Source organism: Carassius auratus, chromosome 30 (assembly GCF_003368295.1).
Source record: "Carassius auratus strain Wakin chromosome 30, ASM336829v1, whole genome shotgun sequence".
NCBI classification, from domain to species: Eukaryota; Metazoa; Chordata; class Actinopteri; order Cypriniformes; family Cyprinidae; genus Carassius; species Carassius auratus.
This window is the reverse complement of record NC_039272.1, coordinates 20353334-20379350: the sequence shown is the minus strand read 5'-3', so window position 1 is coordinate 20379350 and position 26017 is coordinate 20353334. Positions and strand designations below refer to the sequence as shown.

The 26017-nt window shown below is 35.7% G+C and overlaps 2 protein-coding genes and 2 non-coding genes across 5 annotated transcripts in view; 3 read left to right on the top strand and 1 right to left on the bottom strand.

Moving 5' to 3' along the window:
* Positions 1-2182: 2182 nt before the first annotated feature.
* On the top strand, positions 2183-4406 carry LOC113050046 (mucin-5AC-like). The gene is made up of 2 exons (XM_026212755.1): positions 2183-2293; positions 2378-4406. Exons 1-2 carry the CDS (start codon positions 2271-2273, stop codon positions 3642-3644), a joined length of 1290 nt encoding a protein of 429 aa, XP_026068540.1. The 5' UTR covers positions 2183-2270; the 3' UTR covers positions 3645-4406.
* Positions 4407-4511: 105 nt separating this feature from the next.
* Positions 4512-4584, top strand: trnam-cau (transfer RNA methionine (anticodon CAU)). The gene has a single exon. It is a non-coding gene; the product is annotated as a tRNA-Met (tRNA).
* Positions 4585-5552: 968 nt separating this feature from the next.
* The window catches only part of LOC113049590 (latent-transforming growth factor beta-binding protein 3-like), a 35643-nt gene continuing 15178 nt past the window's right edge, over positions 5553-26017 (bottom strand). The window contains exons 3-30 of one of the 2 annotated variants that reach the window (XM_026212054.1): positions 24750-24864; positions 23124-23290; positions 22906-23011; positions 21942-22028; positions 19214-19333; positions 18965-19126; positions 18276-18389; positions 18167-18180; positions 17939-18008; positions 17670-17756; positions 17450-17575; positions 16832-16957; positions 15042-15170; positions 14736-14855; positions 13333-13455; positions 13016-13138; positions 11093-11209; positions 10879-11004; positions 10614-10784; positions 10433-10516; positions 10217-10345; positions 9262-9399; positions 8355-8495; positions 7922-8080; positions 7479-7640; positions 6983-7072; positions 6756-6887; positions 5553-6669 (exon numbers count right to left, since the gene is read on the bottom strand). In XM_026212054.1, the coding sequence (XP_026067839.1) occupies positions 6518-6669; positions 6756-6887; positions 6983-7072; positions 7479-7640; positions 7922-8080; positions 8355-8495; positions 9262-9399; positions 10217-10345; positions 10433-10516; positions 10614-10784; positions 10879-11004; positions 11093-11209; positions 13016-13138; positions 13333-13455; positions 14736-14855; positions 15042-15170; positions 16832-16957; positions 17450-17575; positions 17670-17756; positions 17939-18008; positions 18167-18180; positions 18276-18389; positions 18965-19126; positions 19214-19333; positions 21942-22028; positions 22906-23011; positions 23124-23290; positions 24750-24864 (3390 nt within the window). In that variant the 3' untranslated portion in view covers positions 5553-6517. The remainder of the gene's footprint in view (positions 6670-6755; positions 6888-6982; positions 7073-7478; positions 7641-7921; positions 8081-8354; positions 8496-9261; positions 9400-10216; positions 10346-10432; positions 10517-10613; positions 10785-10878; positions 11005-11092; positions 11210-13015; positions 13139-13332; positions 13456-14735; positions 14856-15041; positions 15171-16831; positions 16958-17449; positions 17576-17669; positions 17757-17938; positions 18009-18166; positions 18181-18275; positions 18390-18964; positions 19127-19213; positions 19334-21941; positions 22029-22905; positions 23012-23123; positions 23291-24749; positions 24865-26017) is intronic. The other variant, XM_026212055.1, reaches the window with a different exon arrangement.
* trnam-cau (transfer RNA methionine (anticodon CAU)) lies at positions 9142-9214 on the top strand. The gene has a single exon. It is a non-coding gene; the product is annotated as a tRNA-Met (tRNA).

Here is a 26017-nt window from a genome sequence, read left to right as displayed (position 1 = left end):
GTCTAAAAATTGGTCCAAAAACACTAATTCATTCAAACACATTCACACAAACGTTATTGCTCTGAGCAAGTTGAAAACATAATGTCCATTGTGTGCTGGTTCCTGAAAGGCACAGGAAATAATCAGGCACAGGCACACAGGATAATTCCAAAACTAATGACCACAGTCCCGCTGAATGACAGCAAATGCCTACCATCAACCAGAAGAGATACGGTAGAGAAGTTAGCTGAGCAGATAAACAGATTGTCAAAATGAGGCTCCTTTTTACATACCCGATTTAAGGACTGTGAGTCATACTGCACACTGAGACAAAGAGAAAGTATTTCTGAGCTGAGGAATGACTCACAGTAGACCTAAACACATGCTATGCTCAGGGATGACAAAAAGAGACCGATGACAAGTGGGATGCGGAGGCTGATGAATGCAAGGATAAATAAGAAAGGAAATGTAAATATATTTAAATATATCCTTTCAGTCACACTCTTATCAATATAATCTTCTTTTTCTCCAACAATGGCATCACAGTGTACACATCCGAGTGGCTAAACTGTTTAGAGCAGTAGAACATAATGATCTTGTTTACTGAAGCCAGCCTTTGAGTCCAATTACACAATTTTCACCAAGTGGCTGTAACACTTTATGTTATGTGTCTGATGCCCTCCCACATCATGAATTGAAAATATAGAGATCTGAATCTTGCTTTATCATCACTGACGTGAAATGTCCTTGAGCAAGGCGCCAAACACCAGGTGTTTCCACACAAACTGTCTCTCTGTAATTAATCTACTGTGAGTCACTTTACATTAAGACTACAATTGGACATCTAAATATAAATATGAAAGACTTAAGGATGGATAGACTAACAGACGCATTCATATTGCTCGTTGGAGGACAAGGTGCCTTGATACTTCTATTTAACATGCAAATCAAATGAGATGCAGGAGTCCTAACATTTGGTGTCACAGGAGTCCATTGGAGACAGTACTATTGATCATCCTGGCACCGGTAAATATGTTTATTAATTATGTTTCATAAATAGCACTGTACCTGTGTGATTTTTAAAATAAAATCTGCAATTTGTGATTTGAAAAGAATTAAAATGTTTGAAGGATGCTTTATTATAGAGGAGATTTAACATATGGTACATGGTCTATAAGAACTATTACAGAAATCATATATTCTGAACTGTGAGAATATATATATATATATATATATATATATATAAGGAAACATTATATTTTCTGTATACTTATGTGTTATATATTTTGATAGTGACAGTATATGTGCTTTTGACATATACATATATACAGAAACTTTCCAACAGTTTTAAGGCATATTAAGTTATTTAGCTATAATCAGTATAAAGGAAATCATGCACAATACCCATGAATAATACATGTAAAAATGTTTGATATATATTGACAAAAAATTATTAATATGTTGAACCTCCATACAGTGGACTGTTATTTCAATAAGCTCTATGCACGACTAAATGGAACTCCATTAATACGAACGTCAAATCACAAAACCCTATAGAAGTTATAGATATAGGTATTACATTATGTCAGGATTTAGATCTGCATCCATCCATAAATGCAACATTTACAACATCAACCTGATGAAAATACTATGTTTTTATTCAAATCTTTAAAATGTAATCGTTGTTAATCACCTCAACAGCAGACTCAAATATGAACACACACAGTTTCAATTTAGGATGCTCTAAAGACTAACTGAGGGAGTTATTTTTGCTCCACACAGGCCACAAAGAGAGAAAAAAGAGAAAGAGAAAGAGACAGAGATAGAAAGATGACTGCAAGATCTGTCTGTGTGTTGGTCATCTCTACAGGTTGGTGGTTTCACATCTGATTAATTCATAATTACAGCAGAATCCTTACTAATTTAATCAGTCATGGACAGGGAAAATGAAACAATTTCTTTTTCCTGGCTGGTGTTTTATCTAAAGATTTTGGACAATGAAACATCACTGTGTAACAGGGCAATGACCAGAATGAATAATAATAAATAAATAAAAAAATTAAAATATTACCAAACACATCACATGTTTTTCTAACCTGTAAATCCTGTAACCTAAGAAGGAGAACCAGTACATAATCTCTTGCCAGAACAAAATGTGACACAATTAATGACCAACCCCCAAAACCTATGGGTTATCAAAAGATAACAATCCATCAGTATCAGCTCTCTGATCTGTTTAGTATTTATTTCTTCTTCACATTCTCAATGTAGTGGTGATCAGTGCGACTGGAATGCTGGCGTCTTGGATAATGAGGTGCACATTTTTATAGTCTTTTAAAAATATGAGACAGTCTAGTAAGAATTCTCAATAATTACAGGGTTTTTTATTCATTTCTAGGTTTCAGCAATCTGAGATTAGAACGAAGACTTCCGTAAATGCATTCACAGTCAACTCAGATGCAGCTCGACCAGAGATGACAACATCAGCGAGTGCATCAGATGTGACCGAAGGTGTGTCAAACACGCCGAGGCAACAGATAATCACAAATATTCCTGGAACTGCATCAGTAAATATGATGTCTGGATTATCTGTGGTATCAAGAGCTTCATCTGTTTCTACTGCCGAGCCCTCTCGACAAACAAGAGCTGAGACAGCAGCAGGGCCAGTGAGATCTACAGCTGGGGAAACAATCATAGAGAAAGTTAAGATACACACTTTACCTGGAACAGAAAATGCCGAAAGACAAGAAACAACAGAAACAACAGTCACCACGTGTACAGAAATACAAGAAAGTGCCGATGTGGAAACATTGATAAATACAGCTCAAAAAACACCTGAACCTGAGAGAATAAGTGAAAGTGATATCATACAAACACATACAAGTGAAACAGAAGTAACAATTTTTGAGAAACCAGCTGAAATAAGCATCACACCCAAACCAGAATCAGAGACAAGCAGATTTCCTCGGACTATAACAGCGACAGTTAATATCAGGAGTGCGACTCCAATACCAGAACCGGGGACAGTAAGAGCAACAAATTTCATTAAAAATTTCATCACAACTAGACCAGACATTACATTTAGGACAGAATCAGTTAGGACTGAAACAAAAGCAGATTTAACTGAAGGAAAACTAGCACCAACCACCATCATAAAAAGACCAAAAACAGCAGCAACAGGGCCATCTAAAGTAGAAACAAGTGAAAAAAACACAGTTAGACCACAAAAATCTCCTCATGCTATAAAAACTTCAAATGGTCCAACAATAAATGAGGCTACTGGTATAAATCTTATAACTATGATTCAAACTGCCACTGGAAAACAAGCTAAAACACTGAGAAAACAATTAAGTACAGCTGGTACAGACATAACGATAAACCCAAACGTATTAACAATAAGTAAATCCACTGTAAATCATTTAAACACCATTTCACCAGAGAGACAGACTGCTAAAGTGTTTGAGAAGTTGACAACTCGGTCACACAAGTCTGTATCACCATGTACAGATAAATGTCAAACCAAATCTCCAACTAATAATACTACAGGCAGACGAGGCCTGTCGGATAAAACGTTTTACTCTGCCATCACTATGGGTTGCATATTGGTTGTATGTGGCCTTCTAGCTCTTGTTGTGTTTATAAAGGATTTTATTGTGTCCGACTAAAATATTTAGCATATTAAAAATGTTGGTTAATTGTTTCATGAATTGAAACTGAGTATTTGTTTTAATATGTAAATAAACAACTAATTGAATAAATAACTAATAACTAAACATGTAATTATTCATTTTTAATAAATAACTAATTCATTAAGATCAATTCAGATAATGATTGTTGATTTCCCTCAGGTCATTCCAAATGACTTTCTTTCTTCTGTGCAACCAGTTTCAACTGGTTTTATCCATAAAATAGAAGTCAATGTTAATCAGTAAGTGAAAGATAATGGAAAAATATATTTTTTGTTTTCCACAAGGTTGATCAAATAATGACAGGATTTATACTTTTTGGCGGAACTATCCATTGAATGCTCACGGAGCTATAGAAGATACAAATTGCTTACATTTAAAATTTGACCAGATCTAAATAAACAGTTCAAAAATATATAACTACAATAAACCTGATCATTGATCAGTACAAGTCAATAAAAGACCCTGTACATCTAATGCATGTATCATTAAAAACGCGTCTGACTCGAAACAAAAATTAAGAAAATTGTATACATGTAAAGGCAACCTACTCTACGAAGATGACGCTGATTGGCGGAATGCCATGTAACATATCGGTCAGAGCACGCGATTGGTCCTGTGTTAAATCTTGGTAGCGAGCTGAACTAATTAGGGATCTTGACTCACGGGTGGCCATATAGTTTAAAATGTAAACAAATAGCACGTTATCTAACGGATACGAGGAATCTAATGTCACCCATTATTGTGGTCAATATCTGTTGCTTTTCTAAGTACAATAGAAAATAACAGATTTGGACCACACTAGTAAGCGATAGATCACGTGCCCCTGCACGTAACACTCACATGGCCTCGTTGGCGCAGTAGGCAGCGCGTCAGTCTCATAATCTGAAGGTCGTGAGTTCGAGCCTCACACGGGGCATAGGTTTTTAGTCATTAAAACGGCAAATACACCCCGTGTAGCCATGCAAGTGCGCTAGTCAGATAATATAGGGTGTGTTGCACCTGGTGTAAACACACATTTTACAGAGTTTACTACAGAATATCTAACGAGGTTAGCAGCCGCCGGAATAGTGTAAACGACAGCATATGAGTATGTGCTTCGACAGTATAAAGTTTTACGGTTTGTATAAAGAACGTCTTGAATGTAAGCGTTTTAAAAATGTGTCTTGGTGAAAGTGTTTGTTTTAGTAAGAATTTGAGCAATATTATATTAGTTTGGTTCTACTGCCCCCTAGTGCCATAAACAACAAAGAAAAGGATTGTGTTTGGTTTTGCCACCAGGCGGAGGTAGAAGACCACAGATTTTCAACATTATTAGCATGACTTTAATACTGGCTCAATGACTATAATACTGGAGGAATGAGGTGTCGAATGTGAAGAAGGTTGTACACTGACACCAAAACAAAGGGCTTGCATTTTATTTTTAAAACAAGTTCCCTAAATATAGTTCAATTTCAGTAATGGTTGTGTAACGCATATTTCAATTTCTGACAGCCTTTAAACCAGTCACATCATAATGTAACAAATCTAAGAGCTGATCATTTTGTTTATCTTAGCGCAAAATATAATGTGCTATACTATTGCTACTTGATTTCGTTCTCTTTTAGAAGTAGCAGTTATTACTCAAAGTAAAATTAGACCAGTTTTTGGAATCAAGTTGTTGATATGATTGAGAATAGACCCAAAATGTTGTGTTCAATTAGGGATAATGTCTATGGAAAGACAAACAAGATGACAAAGTTTCCCTCACCATAAAGCCACTAATATTTTCTTAGTAAAATTGGCCCCAATTTCCTACATCAAAACACCCCACTACAGCATAATTATAATTAATGAAATAAAAAGGACAAATATAGAGAGAAAAATCACAGTCAGCAGCATTAAGCATTGAGTTTGACTTCTTTTTTATTAATTTATTTTCATTTCTTGGCATATGCACTTGTGTAGTTATTAGGTCTATTTGTTTCTGTGAAAAATAACCTTGCAGTTCTGTCTAATTAAGAAAGCAAAAAAGTATTTAAGAAACTGAAAAAGGTTTTTTTTTTTTTTTTTTTTTTTCAGTAGAACATTTTTGCACAATTTAAATGGTTCAAAACACCAAAATCATCACTGGCATCTTTGTCAATGACTAACTTCATATAAAAACGATAAGTGCAACCAGAGAAAGATGACAACGGTTGCATTATCAAATAAAGAAAACAATGTACAATGCATATTAATAGAACAAAACACTATCAACGGTGAACAACAAACAGACATCAATACAAAGGAATTTCACAAAAATCAAATGATCGTTGATATCAAACCGAAAGCGGGCAGAAACTAATATGAAAAAACTTAAAAGTCTTACAAATTTAAATCTTAAAAAAAGAAGAAAAATTAAGAAAATAAAAACATAAAAAATACAATATTTAACAAAATATTGAGCTATAATAAAGTTAACCAAAACATGCTGAGCAGCAACACAATTACAAAAAATGAACCCACTTAAGTTAGAAGACACATTTCATCCAATGACAAACCCTCATCCAGCAACAAACACATTTCCAATGGGAGCAAACAAATATGAATACAAGTATAAAATAAAAGCAACATAACATCTTAATATTTCAGAAGTTAATGATTAATTCCCAACTTAAGAAAATGATTAACAGGAAATGAGCATGTGTAACATGAAATGTTTGTGTGTGTGTGTGTGTGTGTGTGTGTGTGTTTATGGGTAAATGCTCATAATTGTAGTTAAACTAGATTTGATGATGTGCATTAGTGGTGGCATATGAATTTTTCTGTATGTACATGAGAGAGAGCATGAGCCGTAAAAGCGTTAATTCTGTGGATGGGCCGCAGTGTTGTTACTGAGCCCTAGCACGTATACACACGTTTGGTCGGCGTGGCGCTACAAATCCGAGTTTACAGTGACATTTGTATGAACCGGGGGTGTTAATACAGCGTGCGTTCTTGCAAGGACTCTGCCCTGTCCCTCGGCCCGCACACTCATCGATATCTAGAGGGAGAAAGAGAGAAAGAGCCTCAAAACATGACCTTAATGGTTATGTGTGGGTGTGTTTGAGGATCTGCATTCATACTCACCTATACAGCGTGTTCGCGAGTGGTCCAGTACAAATCCAGTATTGCACTCGCACATCGTACCCAGATAGGAGCGCACGCATCGCCCATTAGCACAGCTGCACTCGTCTGAGTCTTCCTCTGAACTGACTCCCTCTAAACAAGTGAGAGTTACAGAGAGAGTCATGAATAACTCAGCCAGTTCTGAGACTTTCCATTGAGCTCAAGGTGAATAACACTGGCAAGGTCACCTGGGTTGTAACTGGAGAAAGCTGCCACTAAGTCCCCCTCTCCGTCAGACTCAGTCTCCAAATGCATCTCACACAACCTGTTAAAAAGCACTGCACAGTGCACACACATCGAAACAAAATAAAGGAAAGGTATGTTTTATATTTGATTTCATCACAATTTCATCCTTTTCTACCTGCTTTTTCTATTACGTTCATAAAAATAAAAAAAATTCAGCAAGGATGCATTAAATTGATCAAAAGTAACAGTAAAGACTTCTGTATTTTACTTTCTATTCATCAAAAATCCTAAAGAAAAACAAAACGTTTCCCATTTTTAACAAAATTGTGAATAATAAATATGTCTCTTGAGCAGCAAATCAGCATGAGTTAGAATGATTTCTGAAGGATCCTGTGACACTGAAGACTGGAGTAATGATGCTGAACATTCAACTCTGCCACAAATATGTAAATGATTCGGTTTTTTTTATCCAATATATGCAGCTTTTTTTTGCAATACCTGAATTTCTATTTGGACATGTCCGGCACTCTGGGCCCCAGCCTCGACCGTAGTGACAGCAGCACTCGGAGTACGTCACCGTCAGCTCATTTCGTGGCATAGTGCACATAAGATCCTCATCAACCTCCTGGAAACATATGTCCTTGTGCGCTGCAGTGCGGTCTGAGAAAGACAGAGATAAGCAAATGATGGAGGACATGAAAATAGAAACAAAATACAGAGGGTTCACAGAAAAAATGGCAAAGTAAGTGGAAACAAAGTTAACTCCATGCTAACACTGCTAAAACACTTTTAATGGTCCGTACTCGCTAGTCATGTGGAAAAGCGAGGTTCAGAGCAGTAACTTGTGGACTGCCAAGCCACATGAAATCCATTAAGGGAAAGAAAAAAAAAACAGTTTTCACCAGTCACAAGTCTGCATGCAGATTCCTTGTGATACCCACCATCATAGACGCATTGCTTGAGGGCTGCACTGAAGGTGTGTGGCTGCTTGCAAATGCAGTGGAAGGAGCCGGGAGTGTTGACACATCTCCCGTTCCTACAGTAGGAGGGATCTTCACACTCATTCACATCTGAAAGGTGCACCACAGACACACCCGTTACTAAAGAGATAGACAGAGAGGAGGACAGATAGAGAGAAAAAAGCAGGAGGGAGGAAGACAAGGAGAGAGACATCAGAAGCACACAGTCTTGGGTGAGAACTTCCATAAATGCCTGGAGGTATTTCATCTTCACTATTCCAGGAAGAGCAGTTGAATTTCTTAGGAAATGAATAGCCCAGCACATTTTGTGCCAGAATAAAACGGACCTTCTGTACATTACACTATAAGAACCATTTTTATTAGGAGTGTGATGTTCCCGTAAAACTATACTCACCAGCCTGCTCCTCAGGTGTGACACAGCTGTTACGGTCGGTGGCCAGAATCCAGGGAGGGGTGCAGATGCAATAATAGGAATCTTGGGTGTTTACACAGTGGCCATTTTTGCAATTAGAAGGGTCCAGACATTCATCCACACCTGAAGCAAAAAATGTTACATCAGGATACTTGAGTTTACAATAAATAAATAACCACAATAATATATGTTACATTTCTATTTCATTTTTTTTAATAAATCAAAAATACACTGGCTAGTGGCTACCGTTCAAAGGGTTGGGGTCTTTTGCTTACCAAGGCTTATTAAATGTTGTTACATGTATTAAAAAAATAAATAAATAAATAAATTTAAAAAACCTGAAAAATATTGGCAGAAAAAAACCCATTTCATTTAATACATCATTTAAAAAGTCTTCAGTGTCACATGATCATTCAGAAATTATTCTTATATGCACATTTGATACTCAAGAAACATTCTGAAATTTCAAAAGAACAGAATTGATTTAAAACAAGTATTTGGTAAAATTATACATTTAATTTAATTGATAAATTATTCAATTTCTGTACAGTAGGCTGAATTATTTCATTGATATCCTTTTTCTATCATATTTGTCCATTTGTATTTTTCGTCATTTTTTATTGTATTACTGTTTCAACTCATTGTTTGTTGACAGTGAAACTATCCTGAAAGAACAGATTTAAGGGTTTAAGGGTCCTTTTGGGGGTTTTATGAATGCACTGACAGGGCCCCCTTACAGATAAAGGGTTCTGCGTACATGTGGACCACAGCCTCGTTGGCGCAGTAGGCAGCGCGTCAGTCTCATAATCTGAAGGTCGTGAGTTCGAGCCTCACACGGGGCAGAAGTTTTTTTAACAAGAGTCACACACTCAATTAAAAAAACACATACCAGTAACTGTGGGAAAGACACACTTCCTGTTAGAGGCATCAGGGACCCAGGGTGGGTTGCAGGTACAGTAGAACGACCCTCGAGTGTTCACACAATGTCCGTTGGTACACAGGGACTCGTCATGACATTCATCCACATCTACATGGGGAAAGAGACACAAGATACTGTTTTACAATGCATTTGAGTTTGATGAATATGAAAGATGAATGTTTATTTGATGTGCTGGTATGTCAAATATGGGTGCTGTAGCCATGTTATTCTACTGCTTTCTAGTGGCTGACACAAAACATTCTGCCACTAGCAGGCAGTACCGCAGCACAAAAAAATATTTCCTTTTCAAAAATCATACTGGTTTTCTGAAAAATTATTTTATTTTTATTTTTGGCGATTTAAAAAAAAAAAAACAATATAATAACGACTGTCTGAACCACTGCAAATTTTTAAATTACAGAGCCCATTAGTATGCATGAGAAAAAGAACTACACATAAGATTTACAATTGTTATTTAATAATTAAACAAAAATTTTATTCTTTATTGTTTATTTGTGAACACATCATGGCACTGTACAAAATATTGTACTTTTACACATCACTGTTCAAAAGTGTATTCATATTTTTTAAAATAAATCTCTTATATGCACCAAAGCAGCATTTAAACAATAAAACAGTAATATTGTGAAATATTGCAATTTCACAATATTACACCAGACGTCAGTGTCACGTGATCCTTCAGAAATCTGAATGCTCAAGAAACATTTCTTATCATTGTCAATGTTAAAAACAGCTGCGCTGCTTAACATTTTTTGTAAAAATCATGATCCATTTCTTTTCAGGATCACAATGTAACACTGAAAAAGTCTGTAGTGCCAATCCTTTCTTTCCAAAAATATCGAGAAAATGTCCTTGTGAGTGTGTATATGGACAGTAAAATGAGTGTATTTGTGTGTGATTTTACCGATGCATTCCAGTAGATTGCTGTCATAGTAAAATCCCTGTTGGCAGTAGCATTCAAAGCCAGGCTGTGTGTTCATACAACGTCCCTCCTTACAGATCTCGTTAGAGAACAATACACACTCATCAATATCTAAAAAAAGAGAGCATGAAAGTCAGAGGATTTCATGTATTATGTGAGGGAGTGTGTTTCTGAATGCACATATGCATGCACATATACCTCTGTGCAAAGGCAATCCATAATCCATTTTTCCTTCCTCATGGTAAAATCCTCTGCCAACTGGACACAGAGAGTGATACTCCACTGAAAGAAAAAAAAAACAGACAACATCAATTAAACACCGCTGGACCTATTCAACTTTCATCCATAAATAAATACATGTAATCATCTGTAATCTAACATGAGTGGTAGACGGGACAGGGGTAGATCTCGCAGTGATCTCCCCATCCCACTCCAATAGAGCAGCAGCACTCCTGCTTTGTAACGTTGGTTGCCAGGACACTATCACAGAACACGGTGTCATCTAGATTTAGGTAGCACTCCTTCTTATCATTTCGAACTATCTCAACTTCTGTGTGGAAAAAAACAGAAAAATATAACTGAACTTCACACAAAACAAAGGCAATGCAAATACATGTGTTCAAACACACTAAACCAACTCTCACTTTCACAGCTGTGTTTGTCTTCAGACAGTTTGAAACCATCCTTGCACACACACACATATCCACCCTGTCTGTTTTCACAGCCATGAGGCTGACACAGACTCCTTTCCACAGCGCACTCATCTATATCTGAGAGAGAGAGAGTGTAAAAAGGTGAAAAAGAGGACCCAGACCAAGATAAGAATTTGGGTGATGTAAAAAGTGTGAAATCCCATACCCTGGCATCGGTGCCCGACGAGCGTGTATCCTTTTCGGCACTCACAGCGGTAAGAGCCCATCGTATTGATACAGCGTCCTCCCTGACATTTGGAATCTTTTTCACACTCATTAATATCTAAAGAGATCAAAAATATTCTGATTACTGATTTACATATGGTGTGCATTAGTGAATTGTTTCAGTTCCGCCCCAAAAATGTATCAGTTTATTGAGCAAGGATGCATTAAATTGATAAAAACTGACAAGACATTTATAATGTCAAAGGGATAATTTACCTAAAAATAGAAAATGTATCATTTACTCACCCTCGTGTCATTTTCTAAACCTGTAAGATTTTATTTTTATTTTTATGCGGAACATAAAAAGATATTTTGAAGAATGCCTGTAATCAAACAGTTGGGTCCCCATTGACTCCCACAGTATTTCTTTCCCTACTATGTTATCAGTTATTTTTTTTTCCTAAAAAGAAAAAATTAAAGACAGACATCTTCATTTAACCTAAATCTGTAAATTAAAGTTATTTAATTTTAGTTATATAATTCATATACGTATAATTTATACAATTTCATATCATTTAGTTATATAATGATAATCATACACATAATTTGATTTAATAATAACCCATTTTGAAGCAAAAACGGAATGTTCTGATGAGCTTTGTGAAATTATACCTTGTGAACCTTTCAGAAGACAGTCAGCTCCCCTCAGAAATACATTCATATAAACCCCCAAAACAATATTGAGGATTTCCTTCCAATAGTGTGTGCATCATGAACAGCAAGTGGTCTGCCTGCTACGGTATTTTTCTCTGTGCGTCCGTCTTCAGCATCTCTGGCCTGTGTTAACGGGTGTTAACAGACTTCATATTTTTACATAAATGACATTATGCAAGTCCAGAACAGGGAGTTGTAATTGAGCAGAAAAATGGCTGGTTGCCGATCGCATAAAGGCCAAAGTATATTTCGGCATCACATTATTTTGGAAAATGTTGATATTAGTGATAAAATGGCGCATACCGCAGGAACGGTAAAATGGAAAATATTAGTGATTTTGGAACCGTGAAATTTTCAAATCGTGGTTTGCCTTGAAACCGGTAATCAGCCCATGCCTAGTGGGGACCAGCAAATATTTGGTTCTTCAAAATTAGATCTTTTGTGTTCAACATAAGAAAGAAACACATACAGGTTTTGAACGACATGAGGTTGAGTAAACATTGACAAATTTTTTATTTTTGTTTCCACAAAATGTGGAACAGCACAGTTTCAACAGTTTTAACAGTATCTGTGTTGATAATAAAACATGATTCCTGAGCACCAAATCAGCATATTAGAAAGGTTCTGAAGGATTAAGTGACACTACAGACTGGAGTAATGACAGGAATGATGCTCACCAAGGATAAATGCATCCTTGGTGAGCATCATTCGAGCATCACACTTTATTTGAATTTGTTTGTTATACAGAAAAACATTTATGGTCCTGAATGCTGATTGGTCAGTACTGTTTTCCGGCCATACCAAAGACTGGAATACACTAAATGACTTTTTAATATCTGAAGATATTTTAAAACCCTAGGCATCATGAAATGGCTGAATGTTTAAATGGTAACAGAGAAAAACTGGGCATTACAGACTTAACAACCAAAGATTCTGAACACAATAATCTTCTGCAGAAACTTGTGCATAGGAGATGTATGACAAATGAAAACAACATGTGCTCTACAATTGGCACAAAATATCAAATGCTTTCATATCCAAAACACTAAGCGGTTTTCTGTGAAAATTCCATCAACTTAAAATCTGCAGACTAAAATTGAAGACTGCAAAAATTTCTGCAGTGCACTATAGTCTCTCTAAAATTTGTACTGTAGTAGTAGGTATTATGTGCAGTATTCATTTCATGAGACTCATGTAATCACTAGCTGACCTTCGCAGTGGCTTCCCTCTAGTGTGGGCTTGTAACCAGAGTAACACTGGCAGTGGAATGATCCCTTAGTGTTAATGCATTGACCGTTAGCACACAGACGGTTATCCTGACACTCATTGATGTCTGTGAAGAGACGAAAACACACATAACTTTCAAGAAAACATATACACACACACATTCAATTCTGTTTATGTAAATATTGCACAGTATATTTACTCTCTTTAAAATGAACTTGTGCAGGAAGTAATAAAATCTCATTTAAAACCGTTTCCATTAACCAACATGTTGTTTAGTTTCATTGGCTGTGTGCCACTGACCTCTGCAGCCTTTGCTGTCAGTCTCAGGCAGGAAGCCCTCATTGCACAGACATCGATACGATCCTGCCAAGTTCTCACAAAGGCCGTTCTGACAAACACCACGCTTCTGACACTCATTGACATCTTATAGAGAGAGGGAGACAGAGAGACAGACATCTCTTGTAAGATTATGCAATTGTCAACTTTATTTGTCAAAACAGCCCACATTCAACACATTTCCTAAAATCAGAGCTGGGTAGTATCTGATTACATGTAATCTGGATTAAGTAATCAGATTAAAAGTACTTGAAAAGTGCTTAAATGAAGTACTAGTATTTTCATTACATTACATTTTAAAATACTCATAATCAGACTACAGTTACTTTTTATTGATGACATGATTACATATTATTAACACAACAGTCATAAATTAATCATAATGTATTGATTCTCCTGATATTCCTCTTTTCTATCTTTTGAATGCTGTTTTTTAAAATAGTCTACTGCTTGTATATACTCAGAAATTCCAGTTTTGTGGACATTCATACAAAGAAGAGTCACTAGACTGGTGGCTACACTGCATTTGACCACGGGATTTACTTTTTTTTTTTATAGGTTTAAAAAGTTTTTCAACATTGCATCATACTATGACCATGTCCATGTATTACTTATCTTTTTAGCACATTAAAATGCACAGATTCACATTACAATTTTTTTTATGTAATGCATGGATTCCCTAACTTTTTTGTCATCTGAGCCTCTTTCACCTAATATTCCCCTGAGATTTAAAAATAATATTTTAATATTAAAGTAAAACATTTGCATGTTCACATTTCTCTGATGTTGGTTAATGATCACATGACATGTAGGTAGACTTAAAATATTTTTTAAATATCTTTTTTTTATTTTGAGTTTTATTGGGTTTATTTTGATCTTAGTTATTTAAAATGTATTCATTTCATTTTTCAGTTTTATAATTGAATTAATTATTAGCTTTTTGTTGTACTCACAAACCCACTGTAGTTCCTTTATGAGACCCTGTTTGGGAAACCTTTACATAATGTAATGTTTAATGCACTTAATGTGTATTAAACAATATGGTACAAGATTGTACTGCTTATCATCCAGGCTGCATTTATTTGATCAAAAATACAGTAAAAACTGTAATATTGTAAAATATTATTACAAGGAGAATTATAATTACTGAATAGTAGTGTACATGGTTTTTCCATGACCAATATCTACAGAGCAGAATGCCATGCACAAAGTGGAGTGAAAAGATAATTTTTTGGTTTAGTCATGAAATGTCTGGAAGTCTGTGCAAGGAACTGATGGTAGTTGGAATGCCCTTTTTTTAAGAACGTGAGCTAAAATGTTTGTGAGTGGTTACACATGTATATTTGTATGTGTGTAAGTATTCAGACCGTAACACACTCCTCCCTGTGCTTGGTATCCAGGTTGGCAGGGTATGCACTCATAGGATCCAACAGTATTCTCACACTGTTCGTTAGGACAGATACTCGGGTCTGAACATTCATTAATGTCTGCATTTGAGAGACAGCAACAGAACAGACAATGAGACTCTCACAAACATTCACCGACATTTTAAATACACTGCAAATAAAAAACAGAATAAACCAAAAGGATGAACACAAACTGTTTATAGGTGTCTACAATTAACATTAACTAGGTGTTTTGTGTCTTTGCATAGTATGGGTGGGTGTCCTCACCTTCACAGAGAGGTTGTCTGCGTGATTTGCTCCGGAAGCCTGGCAGACATTCACACTTATAGGATCCATGCAAATTAGTGCAATACCCTCCAACTCCACAGATATCATGCTTAGAGCACTCGTTTATATCTGAAAACAATACAAAACAATATACAAACAACTGTTAGCCATCTGTATAGATATGCATACCTTATACAGATGCATCCCATAAATTAAAATGTTGTGGATAAGTTCATTTATTTCAGTAATTCAACTCAAATTGTGAAACTTGCTTATTAAATAAATTCAGTGCACACACACTGATGTAGATTAAGTCTTTGGATCTTTTAATTGTGGTGCTTTTGGCTCACATTTAACAAAACCCCACCAATTCACTATATCGACAAATCAGAATACAGTGACATGCTAATCAGCTCAAAACACCTGCAAAGGTTTCCTGAGCCTTCAAAATGGTCTCTCACTTTGGTTTACTAGGCTACACAATCAAGACTGCTGATCTGACAGTTGTCCAGAAGACAATCATTGACACCCTTCACAAGGAGGGTAAGCCACAAACATTCATTGCCAAAGAAGCTGGCTGTTTACAGAGTGCTGTATCCAAGCACATAAACAGAAAGTTGAGTGGAAGGAAAAAATTCAGAAGAAAACGATGCACAACCAACCGAGCGAAACCGCAGACTTTGGGAGGATTGTCAAACAAAGAGGATTGTCAAACAAAATCTATTCAAGGATTTGAGTGAACTTCACAAAGAATGGATTGAGGCTGGGGTTAAGGCATCAAGAGCCACCACACACAGATGCGTCAATGAACTTGCTGAACCACAGACAACGTCAGAGGCATCTTACCTGGGCTAAGTAGAAGAACTGGACTGTTGCCCAGTACTCCAAAGTCCTCTTTTCATATGAGAGCAAGTTTTGTATTTCATTTGGAAACCAAGGTCCTAGAGTCTGGAGGAAGCTCATAGCCCAAGTTACTTGAAGTTCAGTGTTAAGTTTCCACAGTCTGTGATAATTTGGGTCGCAATGCCATCTGCTGGTGTTGGTCGATTGTGTTTTTTGAAAACCAACATCACTGCACCTGTTTACCAAGAAATTTTGGAGCACTTCATGCTTCCTTCTGCTGACCAGCTTTTTGAAGATGCTGATTTCATTTTCCAGCAGGATTTGGCACCTTCCCACACTGCCAAAAGCACCAAAAATTAGTTAAATGACCATGGTGTTGGTGTGTCTGACTGGCCAGCAAACTCACCAGACCTGAACCCCAGAGAGAATCTATGGGCTATTGTCAAGAGGAAGACGAGAAACAAGAGACCAAACAATACAGATGAGCTGAAGGCCACTGTCAAAGAAACCTGGGCTTCCATACCACCTCAGCAGTGTCACAAACTGATCACCTCTATGCCACACTGAATTGAGGCAGTAATTAAAGCAAAATGAGCCTCTACCAACTATTGAGTACATGTACAGTAAGTTAACATACTTTCCAGAAGGCCAACAATTCACAATTTTTTTTAAATTTTTTTAAATTGGTCTTATGGAGTTTTCTTATTTGTTGAGATATTGAATTGGTGGGTTTTTGTTAAATGTGAGCCAAAATCATCACAATTAAAAGAACCAAAGTCTTCAGTTTCATCAGTGGGTGTGCATTGAATTTATTTAATATGCGAGTTTCACAATTTGAGTTGAATTACTGAAATAAATTAACTTTTCCGTGACATTATAATTTATTGAGATGCACCTGTATATAGTAGCTGTCCACTGCCTTTGAATAGACAATGCTGGTCACTTACCAATACATCTGCGTTTCCCATGATGCACCACAGGTTTGTATCCACTGTGACAGTTGCATCTGTAGGAACCCACAGTGTTAATGCAGGTGCCTCTACCACATGGCTCAGAGTCACATTCATTTTCATCTACAGAAAGAGTGAGAACATTGTATATATTTTTATGTTATCTTTATCGTGTAATATAGTTGTTTTATATTGTACTTTTATTAAATTATAAATTACAATATACACTACCATTCAAATAAATGATGTTCTTTTGAATTTTCTATTGATTACAGAATCAGTCATTGTTTCTACAAAAATATTAAGCAGCACAACTGTTTATATTTCTGATAATATAAGAAGGCATTTTTCTTGAGCATCAAACCAACATGATTTCTGAAGGATCATTATAAGCAATATAAGCATAAGCATAAGTAATATTACGGTTTTGACTTTATCAAAAAAATGGAACCTTTATGAACATAAGACACTTCTTTTAAAAACTAAAGAAAATCTTACCAACCCCAAACTTTTTAATGGTAGTGTATAATATTTTATGCACTACAAATGCAGGCATTTATTTCAGAGTACATCCATCTGTGATTTCATTGTTTGTACAGTGTGTGTAGTACTCACCCACACAACTCTTTCTCTGTGCATGTGGTCGATATCCAGTGTAACAGTGGCACATAAAACCATTTTGTGTGTTCACACACTCTCCATGGCCGCATATATTCCTGTTCAGCTTGCATTCATCCATTGCTGTGATACCCAAACCCAAAGAAAACTCCATAATAGTAAAAAAAAAAACACTTTTCTTATTAAAATACCAAACAGAACTTTGCACAGAACTCACGTGAGACCTGCGTCTGGGCCTCTTCATGTGAATCACTCTCTGGAGGCACATGGACTATGGGAGGAGTTGTTGGCCTGGCCACAATGACTAAAGTGACAGAAGCAAAAATGAAGAGGTAGTTAGAGGAAAAAGACACATTTCGAAAAGAAAGACATTTTTAAGTGTAATGCAAATAATTAATTCTTTGGATACATTTTGCGTTGTGTGTTGATGGTTGCACTACCATGTGAGCTATGGAGAAACACATAGCTACATTTTCTAAAGTGTACCTGGATGGCGTGGCCCGTGTGTGCTGATTGGTGGGAGCTGCATGGGCGTGGTCGTCTGAATTGGGATTTCCTGTTGGCATGAGAGCAAAATCAATTAAGTGAGCTTTCTACAGCTGATCTCCCATAATTTTTTGATTAAAACTGTGACTTTGAGATTTCTGTCAAAGATGACTTTTGGTTACTGTTCTTCCCTCGATTGGAGGTTTAGGCATAGCACCAGAATCTTACCGGAAGCCTGACCTCTGAAACACAAAGATACAATGAATAATCAGTCAATAAAAAAACAGCAATCGATCTTAAAGAATCTTTATCTCTGAACTGATTCAAATGTCTGTACCAGTGTCAGGATTAATGCGTTCATTACTGGTCAGGAAGGGCTGAATGGACAGAGTGCCATGATAGGTCAGAAAATACATCCCCTTTCCCGCTGGACAGATCTTATTAAAGGAAGCTAGAGAGAAAAAGACCAATGATTATTTAGTCAAAGGGTCAAAACCTTCTTTAAAGATACAGACATGTTCACAACAGGATTGGGAAAAATTCAGAATTGAAGAATTGCTAGAAAAGCTAGAATTTTAATTTAGTCTGCAAAAAAGAAGTTGAATCAGAATTTGAATGACAAATTACTGGATTGAAATACTAAGAAATTCAGCATAGGTAATTCATTCTGGGAAATTAAGTGTTCTTCCATCTTGGTCCACAAAAGTTTATTTATTAAATACAGAATGATAAAACATAAATGTCTATAGGTAGCTTTTTAAACATCTCTTAAATATTCAAACCTTTAAAGTTCAACACATTTTTCAAAAACCTCCAAACAAGGCTTTTTAAAAACTTTTTGTCAAATTTTAAAGTCATTTTAATTCTACTTTTATACATTCAAATTTAAATTATAATTCTGCATCCCGTTTCCAACCTTCATATTCAATTCAAATTCAGGAACTGACTTTTTCAACTGAATTTAAAAGGCATTCTCTAATCAATTCTGAATGCCGCACAACCCCCACTCAAAAGGCACACACTCACCTGTCCCATCCTGAGGGCATCTCTCGCAGTTGCTTCCCCATGCTTTACCCACAGTGCAGCAGCAGGTCTCCTTGTTAAGGTGTTTTGGAAAAGCATGCTCACATTTCCCTGCTTCCGTTACCATACGATAACAGAGCCCCTGCTCAACTGTTGCTGTTGATTCTAAAAGAGTAAAAATATCTTTATGATGGTTTGTTGGCCATTCTGTATACAGTGTTATATGCAAGTTTGCGCACATATTTGTCTTACCAACACAGCGTGTCCTTTCTGTTAGTACATAACCAGGTTTGCAGGTGCAGCGGAAACTTCCCTGTGTGTTTAAACATTCTCCATTCTGACACAACCCCTGCATCATACATTCATTTATGTCTAAGGCAGAGAAAGGAAAAAAATGGCCAAGAAAATAGTCATTAATATTTGTAATACATTCTTTAAAAATATGTAAAAAAAAGTAAAAAAAAGAAGAAAGAAATTCGGTTTATGCTCATGGGTGACATCTAAGATGGTCTAACATTGCCTACAAGGGTGAAAAGCCTATCCTTCAAAGATCTCAAATTCAGTTAAATCAAGGTAAACCAACTGACATTTCATGTCAAACAGAAAGTTCTCAAGTCTCTTCTTGTCAAAGATACAGTTTTAACTGATTTTCACGCTGTCACTGTTTGGGCTGTTAAGTAATTCTATTGCAGGCAGAGATGGCACTCAAGGGTTTTTGAGAAGCAACGGAGAAGCAGGAGTTACTGTAGTATTGTACTGTACATTGGGACCTGCAGTTTGTATAGTGCTACACACTAAGTTATCTATGAAAACAAAAAAGGCAGGTTTCTAAATTAAGAAGATTATAGGCTCAAGGTCAAAACATTATCAGAGTAAACAGGGTTTAATGTTACCATTAATTTTAAAAATTAATTAGATTTTCCTTTGGACCAGAACTTTATATACTGTACAGTGTTCTCATGCATTCAGTCAGGCAGCTAAACTGTGTAGCTCTCTGTTTATCTGGATTATTACACTGAAGCTGAATAATATCTATTTTCATACTACAATGGGTATTTTAATCTGTAACATTCAAGCATAAGCTTGTTTTATTAGATAACACCCAAAACAGTATGCAGTTTATTCATTGGGAAGATCATCATCTGCAGAAATGATGCAATTTAACTGTTGTCTTCATCTTAAATTTATCCTTTGCAATTTGTTTTGATCACATAGCTCACTTTTAATTTCTTCAGATTTCTCCTAAATCTGAGAAATGTTTTAATTTAAGAGGGCACCTACAATAGATCAAAGGTCTGAAGCATCTGCTTGCACTAAAACCTGACAGATGTTGTTAGTCATTTTGCTAGTGTACAGTTTATTCACTTGCCTCGTCCCAACCAAGCACATCCCTCAATGGGATCATAAATGCAGCTTATCGTTGAATTATCTGATACCTTTATGTTCTCTTCTGCTATAATTCTAAATCTGAAACTATGCAAGTCTATATACCACAGTAATCCAAACTGTCTCCTAACTGGCAGGAAGTCCTTGACTTCTGTATTTGGAATGGATATCAGGACTGCTCTACTTTTACTTGCATTTCTAAGATAAAATCCTTTTTAATGCAGCAACTTTACAGGACTAACTGCAGATTTCTGTAGGTGTTTAGGAAATTCTATCACAAGGTTTCTATCATAAAGGGCCCTAGAGGGTCTTTGTGAATAATTCAGCAATGAAACTACTCACATTCTAATTCATTCATTCAGTTCAATGCTCCCATTCAATCAGATCAACATACTCATTACTGTTTAACTATATTTGTCCATTGACCACAAAACCAGTCTTAAGTGTAATTTTTTTAATTGACATTGAAATTGAAATTACATCATCTGTGCATATACTAAATGGTTGAAATGATTTTTGCATCTTTCTCAGACAGTTTTAAATGCTTCCACACTGCCGACATATTTGCTGTATTATAAAGAGTGTGTGCTAGACATGTGAGGAGTATTCGGTAATGCGATATATCACGGTAATGCACAAAATTGTTATTGTTATTGTTAAAATAGAAAGTTGTAGACTTGTATTTTTTAACAAAGATAAATAACTGTAGCAAATGTAGCTATTGCTCATTGTGAATGTTAATGCAACTATGGTTAACTAATGAGGTCTTATTGTAAAGTGATACCTATGGGTCTTTATAGTTCTTTTGCACTTTAATCTGTGTAAAACTTTTATTTGTATATATATTTCTGTATTGCTTTATTGTATTTAAATATTCAGTTAATTTGTTATAAGAAAAAAGTTATTAAACCTGTCAGACTGTATAATGGCCATATACCGTGCTAAAATCATTAGCGATTAATCAAAACAGGAAAAGTTGATACCGGAATATCCCTAGTGTGCGCCTCTCACTCTTCGCTGGTTGCTATTTGAATGCGTCATGTCTTTTCGGTACAGTTTATTTTGTTTTTTCGCTTATTAGGCAGAACACCAAAAGAGCTTTTTTTGGGGCATCCCTAATTTACACTGATAAAGATTTTACAATCTATCCCAAGAGCTGTCAAAACTAAATTAATGTTTTAGCAACAATAACTGTATTCTTTTTTATTTTAATAAAAAGATAACTAGATCACATGACTGAGTAGCTTCAAAGTTTTATCTAGTATGACTTTGAATTGAGGTTTCTAAATTTGAACTGAGGCCCAAATGGTAGTTATCAGAAACTCCATCTACTACACATGAGCTTCATCCTCAATAATCTTGTCAAAAAAAAAAAAAATCACTGGTCTGGCTATGTAGCAAACAGTAGTATAGTTTTTCTGCCTGTGGCTGTATGTAATATTTGCCCTAAACCACATGACAGAAAATGTTTTGGCAGCTATCTTGTTCCTGTTAATTTAATGCTCATGGATGTGTACATTTTATGACAACAAACATAACTACAATTTGTAAAACCTATACAACACACACAATCTAACATGTACACACACATTACCTTGGCAGTGAGTGCTGTTAAGTCTCTTGTATCCCTGAGGGCACGTGGAGCCAAAGTCCTCTACTATAGTCTGGTGTTTCCCAGCATCTGAATGAGAGAAATTCAGACAAATTACTAATCAGTTCTTCTAGAAAAAGCATCTGTACTAGCTGCTTTGGTTGTTTGACTAAGCCAGCACATGAAACTATGAAACATCACACCAATGAAGGGGATGTATATCAAAGCTAAATAAAAATAAAAGCGGTGGAACACGTTGAGAAAATTGATGAAAGAAGTGTCTGTGAGGGGATGTAAGTCCAAGAGAAACTGGTAGCATGGTGTGCTGTGTGTGATGTGCTTCACTTCTGTGTGTGGCAGAAAGTGAGAAAAGGGCCGCAGTGGGAACATTTCTCTGAAGCTGATATTTTCTCTTCTGTATAAGAACATGCGAGAACAGAGACAGAGAGGCTTTCCAGAAAGGCTTTTGCCAAAGCCAACATTTTTTCATCCTTTTTTCCAGCCTTCACTTTTGTCTCCTTTTACTGCAAAGGGTGTGTCATTGGAAAATATGGTGATGTAGCTGAGGCACGGAGACATTCACACACACTCGAACGCAAACACATACACAGACACATACACTCACACACAGAAGCGTTCACCAGGCCAGGATCACCGTCTGACTGAGCTCTGAGACATCAAATGAGTTACAGAGAGAAAACAGGAGTGGAAAAAAGCATTTTTCTTCTAGTCCATATTAAAACTTGACTCCAAGACTGCAATGACACATTCCCACCTGTCAAGTTATGACAGTGTGAATTTATAAGGAAAAAAAGAGTCGAGTGAGATGATCTGTTATTTTTAAAGAATTAGTAATGAGAAGGTGTTGTTTTTGGCAGGACAGACACTTTGAACACTTTGACAGAAACAGTCAAATGCAACTCCCAAAGAAAAGTTAAATTTGATAACAGAAATTATTTTAACTTACAAGGTAGTAATGGGCATTTGTAACATTTATTTTGGCCCCAGGAATTACCCACACTGCCACAGCAGTCTTCCTGATTCGTCAAACCAGGGAGAGGGTTACTACTACACTGTAAAAAAAAAAAAGAAGTGATAATTAGAGTGTAGTTAAATTTATATTAAATAAGAAATTCATAGGCAAATCAGATTTTGTGTATCATCTCATATACTTCTGTCACTCACAGCCTGTTTGGGTGTGGTTTCCTGGAAGCACCTCCCCTTTGGCTTGTGCGTATGTGGAGGGAGGCGGGCCACAGTCTTGGTACTGTGAGGCTTGTTCTCTGATTGGTCGAGAGGATGAATGACAACTGAAGTGTCTGGCGTGTGAACAACACGAACATTGACCTGCACTGGAAACATAGAGTCCAAAAAGAAGGAAATACACAGTTAATTCTAAATATCTTTTCAATAACAATGAGGTTTAGAAGCATTAAGCATGAATATACAATTTGATATCACAAATTATGAAAGAATATTGAATAAGATTTTATTTTTATTTAGTTTTAAATGATTTTTAAATGATAAAAATGTTTTTTTTTTATTAGGGGTGTGATGAGACACTTATCCCACGAGACGAGATGAGACACGAGACTGGGTTCACTAGAACGAGACAAGATTTGTTAAAACTTTTTTTAAAGAAATCCTCAATTATGAAAAATATAGGGGAAAATAGTATTTTATTCAACTGAAAAACACAAAATGCAAACAAAAACGTCGGTGCATTTTGAAATCAACTTGTACTTTGTGAAATTAAACATATATTTGAATAATTTTTATGCAGTAATAAAAAACATGTAAACACTGCAGAAGGTTTTGCCACAAACTCAACTGACAGGCAAGTAATTGCACAAAAATGATAAATAGTAAATAAAAATAAATAATAATCAACACAAATATCCCTTTAAAGTGGAAGAGAAGCAGTTAGTCAAGCTTATTATATATAATTAACACAATTAATGTATCCATTTAAAAGCATTAAGCAGTGGTTCCCAAACTGGGGGACGCAGCAAGGCTGAGGCATATAGGTCCATATGAAATCCATTTAATTTTTTTCCTAAATTTAGTTGTATTTTTTCAAAATTCATTTTTTTTTCTGTTTTAATTGTTTTGTATTGCTTCTTTTCAGTTTAAATTTTTCTCAGTTCCTTTTTAATAGTTGAATTAAATTTTATTTAATTAAAAAGCATGTCTAATTAATGAAAATCATGAAACGTATACATTTTCACATCAATTTATTAAAAGTTTAATAAATAAATAAATGTCTATGGCCTTATGAAATTTTAGATTTTTTCTCATTATATAATTTTTTTTTTATTGTTTACCAAATTTTGTATTTTAGCATGTCTAATTATTTGAATGTATAAGCAACTTATGCATTTTTTCCCCTCAGAAATTCTACATTTTTCTGGTTACCAGATGAAGACAATACATACAATAATTGAATTTATCATTTATCTTTTAATTAATGAAAATTAAGCATTCTTTAACAGAGACACGCAGAACATGCATGATTCATTTTAAATCAACTTTTGTATTCATATATATACATATATACACATTTACTATACAATAACAACACTATAAAAAACTTTTATATTGACCTAGATGACTTATGATAATGTTTTGAACCCCATCATCCCAGACTGAACTATAGACACACAGAATGTTATAAAATGTGCTTTAGTTACTCTTTTGATAATTATTCTGCATGGAAAGATTCTCACATCAGTTTTTCATGTGTACACATGTATGTGAATGAGACAACATTTCCGTCAGATTAAAAGTGAAAATTTCCTGTATGCCCATTACCTTCAGAAGAGTGATGTCCAGTGCCTTGCAGAGTGATCACAGAGTGTGTCTGTGTCATCTGCTGCCGCCCACCTGTTCCACCTGCTTCTGACAGACTCTTGGACTCAGGCATCACCTGGGGAGATATTTTCAGTTTACTGTTAAAGGGGTCATATGATCCGATTAAAATTTTTCCTTTCTCTTTTGGAGTGTTAAAAGCTGTTTGTGAATAAATAAGATCCCTAAAGTTGCAAATACTAAAGACTCGTCCACACCCTCCTAAAACAACTCGTTTAAACATGCCCCCACATGTCTATGTCACAAGATTTGCATAACACCACCAAAATGTTCACGCAAAGAAAGAAGGCGTAACTTTTATTCTTACTGTAGTATTGCTGCAACCCTCACCAATATGTGGAGATGCTGTGTGTTTCGTTGTGAAAGCAAAACTACTTTGTTTGGGCTTCCAAAAGAGGACACAACTAGAAATCAGTGCTTAAATTGAATTTACAACACTGTTCCAGAACAGTTCAACCCAAATATTCAGATGTGTGCAACGCATTTTACTTTTCTTGTTTTTAAGTTAGTCATTTCTCCGGTCTCAAATACAGACATGTTTTTTTTGTTTATGCTGTGGGATGCAACACAACACGTAAAAAGACAGTATAAATCATTATAATTTGTAATTATGTCCCCACTGGATGCAACAAATCCCTCATTTGTAATGGGTCTTATTGTTTTTCACTCATCGCGCCGGGACACGGCATGATAGTTTGTTAATGGGTGTAACATTTCCGTCACACTCTTGAGGTATTCAGCCAATCACAAAGCACTGGATAGCTGGCCAATCAGAGCACACTTTCGCTTTTTTAGAATGATAAACTTCGTAAAAATCGGCCGTTTCAGAAAGGCGGGGCATAGAGGAACAATAATAATGTACATTATATGGAAAATAATGTGTTTTATTATTTATTTATTTTTTTACTTAAACCACATAAACACATTTCATTACACCAAATACACAAAATAGTCCTCTTTATTTTAGCAACGCCATATTACCCCTTTAATTATTAAAAATAAGGACAAAACCCTCAAGAGACATGACACACATTCGGTATCCACCTTATTTTGCAGCGCAGAAGTAAAAACAATGGCGTACTTCCTTAAAATGTATTAAACTTCCGTTTCGCTAGCCAGCAGGTAAGGAACATAAGGAGTGATGTGGTGGGAGCACACAAAGAACACTTTTAAATACCGTGATGGTATATATTTACCACACCTATGGTGTA

Bases quoted from the DNA above. Each gene is read 5' to 3' on its own strand.
- LOC113050046 (XM_026212755.1), top strand. From the start codon at position 2,271: ATGCTGGCGTCTTGGATAATGAG. The intron at 2,294-2,377 runs GTGCACATTTTT...ATTCATTTCTAG, and splicing joins CTGGCGTCTTGGATAATGAG to GTTTCAGCAATCTGAGATTA.